The sequence below is a fragment of the Cucurbita pepo genome, chromosome LG14 (genome assembly GCF_002806865.2).
Source record: "Cucurbita pepo subsp. pepo cultivar mu-cu-16 chromosome LG14, ASM280686v2, whole genome shotgun sequence".
Lineage (NCBI taxonomy): Eukaryota > Viridiplantae > Streptophyta > Magnoliopsida > Cucurbitales > Cucurbitaceae > Cucurbita > Cucurbita pepo.
Genome location: NC_036651.1, coordinates 3653970 through 3660239, shown reverse-complemented (window position 1 = coordinate 3660239; position 6270 = coordinate 3653970). Strand labels below are relative to the sequence as shown.

The 6270-nt window shown below is 36.3% G+C and overlaps 1 protein-coding gene across 2 annotated transcripts; it reads right to left on the bottom strand.

Annotated features, from left to right (window-relative positions):
* Positions 1-322: 322 nt before the first annotated feature.
* Positions 323-5205, bottom strand: LOC111809858 (beta-glucosidase 44-like). Of its 2 annotated transcripts, none has more exons than XM_023696313.1 (11): positions 4905-5205; positions 4764-4822; positions 4552-4627; positions 4368-4439; positions 2386-2473; positions 2049-2301; positions 1864-1979; positions 1578-1795; positions 1462-1493; positions 847-949; positions 323-737 (listed from the first exon to the last, which is right to left on the bottom strand). In XM_023696313.1, exons 1-11 carry the CDS (start codon positions 5134-5136, stop codon positions 457-459), a joined length of 1530 nt encoding a protein of 509 aa, XP_023552081.1. In that variant the 5' UTR covers positions 5137-5205; the 3' UTR covers positions 323-456. The 2 variants fall into 2 exon arrangements, with proteins under 2 accessions (XP_023552081.1, XP_023552080.1); XM_023696312.1 differs by lacking the exons at positions 4368-4439; positions 4552-4627; positions 4764-4822; positions 4905-5205 and adding exons at positions 2603-2674; positions 2787-2862; positions 2999-3057; positions 3140-3438.
* Between the last annotated feature and the right edge of the window lie 1065 nt (positions 5206-6270).

The following is a 6270-nucleotide window of genomic DNA, read 5'->3' as shown; positions in this document are numbered from 1 at the left end:
TAGAAATGAGTTGTGCGATTCAACCGGGGATCAAAAGTGAAACAAACTCAAACCGAACGAGTAAATTAAAGCTTTGAGTTCAACTCGATATATAGGACGTAGAACTTCTAATTTCTTAATCGGGTAGTATGTCTTAAGCTAGTTGAAGTTATGGTAATGTTGATCAATTAGTGATTATTATAAAAGTTTGGTCGTATTAAATTACTATTCGTGATTGTAACGATAGTCAATCTGGTAGTATGTCTTAAGTTATATTTATGTCTTTACGAGTCATATATATCCTAACAAATAGAGATAGGATGGAGGGATTGACATTTCGAGATTTTCAAAAGCAAACGGATACGAGCATAACTTAGTGCATAAAGTAAAAATTACATCATTTTAGAAGTCAATGGTTCAATCTCGAACCTTACCGTTGTTGACCTACCAAACATTTATTCTCATTTAGACGAGAAACTAAGCTTGTTTCTTCTTTTGAATCATTTGTTTGAACCAATAGGCCGACATCTTAGGAATTCTCTTGAGGTTGTCTTTGTAATCTACATATATGATACCAAATCTTGAAGTATATCCCGACAGCCATTCAAAGTTATCGAGCAACGACCAAGCGAAGTAGCCAGTCACGTTAGCTCCATTATCTATAGCTTTCTTCATGTTCTGCAAGTACGTCTTGTAGTAATGTATTCTCTCTGTATCGTTTAATCCTTTCGGGAGTGGGATATCAGAAGTATCCATACCTGTCGTTAAAACATGTCAATATGAATATAGCTCAACGATAATTAATATATACTTCTTTTGAAATTGCTCGAGTTAAACATGTCAACTAGTTGAGTACGAGTGCTCTACCATTTTCTGAAACAATAACGTTTGGGTTCCCATAGTGTTGCTTCACATACATCAAAGCTTTGTACATTCCCCATGGTACTTCGTACAACCAACCAGTATGAGCCTGACAATCAAATTTGGAGTAAACTTCTATTTAGGTCAAGAAAGTACGAACACACGTACGTCTCGACATGTTACAAAACGTGTCTAGGACACAACTTGTAACGACTTAAGCCCACCGTTAACATATACTGTCTTCTTTGGCTTTTCCTTTCGGAGTTCCCCTCAAGATTTTAAAACGCGTCTGCTAGGGAAAGGTTTCCACATCCTTATAAGGGTGTTTCGTCCTCCTCCCCAACTAATGTGGGATATTATAATGGCCACTTACCAGCGAGGACGTTGGGCACTGAAGGGGGTAGATTATGATATCCCATATTGGTTGGGGAGGAGAACAAAACACCATTTATAAGGGTCGAAAACTTTTGCCTAACAGACGTGTTTTAAAACTTTAAGGGGAAGCCCGAAAGGGAAAGTCCAAAGAGGACAATATCAGCTAGCGGTGGGCTTGGGCCGTTACACGCTCAAACACTCCTAACACCGAAACAATTTAAAAGTTCGAGATTAAAAAGAGATTACCCTCGGACCAATAGGTTTTCCATTCTTTTCATCTGTAGAAGAAAACATGTCTATATTAAACAAAGGCTATGAATCTTGAATAGGAGAAAGAATTAAGAGATAGTAAATGGACTCACAAGCATAGCCAACATTCCAATCAGATTGATACCCATGAGTGGTTGGTTTGGGCCAAGTAGGGTTGAACATATAGAACGTGGTGTATTGATTGATACCCACAAAATCCACTGACCCTTTCACCAATTCAACCTCTTCATAGCTGAATTTTGGTAGCCTTTCCTTCACAATTTCTTGCATTGTTCTTGGATATTCACCATATGTAAAAGGATGCAAGAACCTAAACCAAAATTACAACCAAAAACAAACATTCAATTTAAATTTTCTTTTCATAATTACATAGTTTACCATCCAATGTGAAAATCTCTCGCTCTTTGAGCTGCATCGTTGTCTTCTTTTCCTTTCGTGAGAGGTTCGTAATACGTAAAATCCAATAAAATCCCAACTCGTCCTCCTTGTTTCCCCTAAAACAATTTATAAGAGTTTTATTAACGACATGTTTCGGGATTGAAACGATGTGTTTCAGGACTTACTTGAAATTTCTTTCTGTATCTGTCAACTACAGTAGCATGGGAAAGAATGATATTGTGAGCCACGATGTAAGGTTCAGTTCCTGAGTTTCCTGTTGTACAGTTTCCATATTCTTTTGAACACCTCGAAGGAGGCATTATACCACTGTTGAAACCAACATCAGCTATAACTCTTGGTTCGTTAAACGTCATCCAATTCTTTACTCTGTCTCCAAATTCTTCGAAACAAAATTCCCCATAATTTGCAAAATCAGTCCTGCATATTGTTAAAGATTGTGACTGTAACTCTATCGTGTGAAAATATCTCTACTGATACGAACCCTTTAAACTAAAAGCTTACACAATTTGCTTGTCTAGTAAACCTCCATATCTCTCTTGAAGTGCCAAAGGAAGATCATAGTGATAAAGATTTGCGTAGGGCGTGATTCCTACCAGTTTTAAATTAAAAGGGACAAAAGAAACAAAATGGTTATCGAACGACCGTAATAGTAAAATTTGATCGATATATGAAGTAAAACCGATGACGAATTAAAGGAGTTGTTGTGGATTGATCATACCTCGTTGAATCATGTAGTCAATCAATCTATTATAGTACGCAACTCCTTTCCAATTTACTTCTCCCGATCCATCTAGCAAAACAAAAAAAAAAAAAACATAAATTTTTTTAAGTATAGATGATTCTAAGCCGATGCTAATGATGTTTACGCTTCGAAAAATGAACGTAAAAGAAAATTTTATTACTTGGAAATATCCTCGACCAAGAAATTGAGAATCGATAAGCATCGAAGTTCAGCCTCTTCATGTTATCGATGTCTTCCTAAATCAAATTAAAGACAATTTAATTAATATATATAGATATTTTATTAAACAAAAGCGCATATTTTAATTTGTTGAGTCATGCTCGAGCGTACGACCAAAAAAATTAGTTACAAATGCAAGACTAGTATGCATACCTTATATCGGTGATATTGATCGACAGCAACATCGCCCGTAGCATTGCGAGCGATCTTTCCTGTTCAAACATCTCAAATTTTAAAAAGAACATGAAGTAAATTTGTTGATAAGGACTAAATGAAAACTAAAATCAACCGTACCAGGAAGTTTAACAAAGGAATCCCAAATGCTTGGTCCTCGGCCATCTTTGTCAGCCATTCCTTCTACTTGATATGCAGAAGTTGCAGTTCCAAAGACGAAGCCTTTGGGAAATGCAGCTCGGCTGAGGCCTCCGGTGTCGAAGACGATACCGGAGAAGTCGTAGGGTGGTCGGGATGAGAAAATTGTAGCATTGAAAGACAGTAGAAGAAGGATGAAGAAGTGGATTTTCATGGCTGTTTGGGTGAGAAAGAATAGAAAGATAAGAGAAAGAGAAAGGAGTGTTGAGCTTCAGAATGATTGGTTTTAGGACACCAAATTGCATAACAAAACAAATGGATCTTATCCAAAGTAAATTCACGGGTGGTCCGTACCGCCAAGTCTTATGTGTTTGCTTAGGGTTTAGGGTTTAGGGTTCGCTTAATCTCCCTTTTTTATTTTTTTTATAGATCTTGTCAGCCTCACTGATCCCTTTTAAGAATCCACCTCTTTGGACTGATGTGGATTGTTGCGGGATCTCACAATCCATTTCTGATTTGAAAAGCGTTCTAGTCATTTTCTCAAAATGTGAGGAAAAGGGTCAGGCTCAGTCGCTTCTAAAGTTCAGTGAAGGTTCAGGGTTTCGGGTCTCATTCATTTCTTTTATCGACTTCGGTCGCCGACTCCCTTGTCATCTAAGGGATTCCTGGGTTCGGGCCGAAGAATAATCTATGAATCATCAATTTCTTCTTCTTTTGAGTCAAGCTTCATTCTCGTTCTTTCCATCATCTTTTGGTTTACCCTATGTGACTGACCTAGCTCAAATTTGATGTTGATTCTGGAAAAGCAGAATCCGGAGGAGTCAGGATCAATCTGGTTTCGTCTTTCAAGCATAATCTCCTTTGGAGGGCCAACATCCTTGCTAGCACACTACTCAGTGTCTAACTCTAATGTCATTTGTAACAGTCTCAATCTTGATACTATTTGTAACGTCCCAGCCCAAGCTTACCGCTAACAAATATTGTCCGTTTTGGCCCATTACACATCGTCAGCCTCACAAAAGATGTTTTAAAAATGTTTCGTTCCTCTCTCTCTAACTATATGGGATTTCACGGATAGTTTTGAAATATAATAAAAAAATTATAAATTTGTAAATTTTAAAAATATTAAATAAATTAAATGGATTTAACAAAGTTATAAGTTAATTTTTAATGTTANCGAATTAAAGGAGTTGTTGTGGATTGATCATACCTCGTTGAATCATGTAGTCAATCAATCTATTATAGTACGCAACTCCTTTCCAATTTACTTCTCCCGATCCATCTAGCAAAACAAAAAAAAAAAAAACATAAATTTTTTTAAGTATAGATGATTCTAAGCCGATGCTAATGATGTTTACGCTTCGAAAAATGAACGTAAAAGAAAATTTTATTACTTGGAAATATCCTCGACCAAGAAATTGAGAATCGATAAGCATCGAAGTTCAGCCTCTTCATGTTATCGATGTCTTCCTAAATCAAATTAAAGACAATTTAATTAATATATATAGATATTTTATTAAACAAAAGCGCATATTTTAATTTGTTGAGTCATGCTCGAGCGTACGACCAAAAAAATTAGTTACAAATGCAAGACTAGTATGCATACCTTATATCGGTGATATTGATCGACAGCAACATCGCCCGTAGCATTGCGAGCGATCTTTCCTGTTCAAACATCTCAAATTTTAAAAAGAACATGAAGTAAATTTGTTGATAAGGACTAAATGAAAACTAAAATCAACCGTACCAGGAAGTTTAACAAAGGAATCCCAAATGCTTGGTCCTCGGCCATCTTTGTCAGCCATTCCTTCTACTTGATATGCAGAAGTTGCAGTTCCAAAGACGAAGCCTTTGGGAAATGCAGCTCGGCTGAGGCCTCCGGTGTCGAAGACGATACCGGAGAAGTCGTAGGGTGGTCGGGATGAGAAAATTGTAGCATTGAAAGACAGTAGAAGAAGGATGAAGAAGTGGATTTTCATGGCTGTTTGGGTGAGAAAGAATAGAAAGATAAGAGAAAGAGAAAGGAGTGTTGAGCTTCAGAATGATTGGTTTTAGGACACCAAATTGCATAACAAAACAAATGGATCTTATCCAAAGTAAATTCACGGGTGGTCCGTACCGCCAAGTCTTATGTGTTTGCTTAGGGTTTAGGGTTTAGGGTTCGCTTAATCTCCCTTTTTTATTTTTTTTATAGATCTTGTCAGCCTCACTGATCCCTTTTAAGAATCCACCTCTTTGGACTGATGTGGATTGTTGCGGGATCTCACAATCCATTTCTGATTTGAAAAGCGTTCTAGTCATTTTCTCAAAATGTGAGGAAAAGGGTCAGGCTCAGTCGCTTCTAAAGTTCAGTGAAGGTTCAGGGTTTCGGGTCTCATTCATTTCTTTTATCGACTTCGGTCGCCGACTCCCTTGTCATCTAAGGGATTCCTGGGTTCGGGCCGAAGAATAATCTATGAATCATCAATTTCTTCTTCTTTTGAGTCAAGCTTCATTCTCGTTCTTTCCATCATCTTTTGGTTTACCCTATGTGACTGACCTAGCTCAAATTTGATGTTGATTCTGGAAAAGCAGAATCCGGAGGAGTCAGGATCAATCTGGTTTCGTCTTTCAAGCATAATCTCCTTTGGAGGGCCAACATCCTTGCTAGCACACTACTCAGTGTCTAACTCTAATGTCATTTGTAACAGTCTCAATCTTGATACTATTTGTAACGTCCCAGCCCAAGCTTACCGCTAACAAATATTGTCCGTTTTGGCCCATTACACATCGTCAGCCTCACAAAAGATGTTTTAAAAATGTTTCGTTCCTCTCTCTCTAACTATATGGGATTTCACGGATAGTTTTGAAATATAATAAAAAAATTATAAATTTGTAAATTTTAAAAATATTAAATAAATTAAATGGATTTAACAAAGTTATAAGTTAATTTTTAATGTTAAAAAGTAAAAAAAGCTTGTATCTATTAAATATAAAATTAAAATATTTGAATTTGTTAGAAATTGTTTTTTGTAATTTACATAAAAGAAAAAATCCAATAAATTAATGTAAAGAAAAAAGAAATATATATTGTCTGTTATCTGATTTAATTTATAAGAAATATTTATATTCAT

Coding starts and splice junctions, on each gene's coding strand:
- LOC111809858 (XM_023696313.1), bottom strand. CDS start 5,136: ATGAAAATCCACTTCTTCATCCTTCTTCTACTGTCTTTCAATGCTACA. Junction 4,440..4,551: donor TTGGTCGAGGATATTTCCAA/GTAATAAAATTT, acceptor TTGTTTTGCTAG/ATGGATCGGGAGAAGTAAAT. Junction 1,980..2,048: donor GATACAGAAAGAAATTTCAA/GTAAGTCCTGAA, acceptor AAATTGTTTTAG/GGGAAACAAGGAGGACGAGT.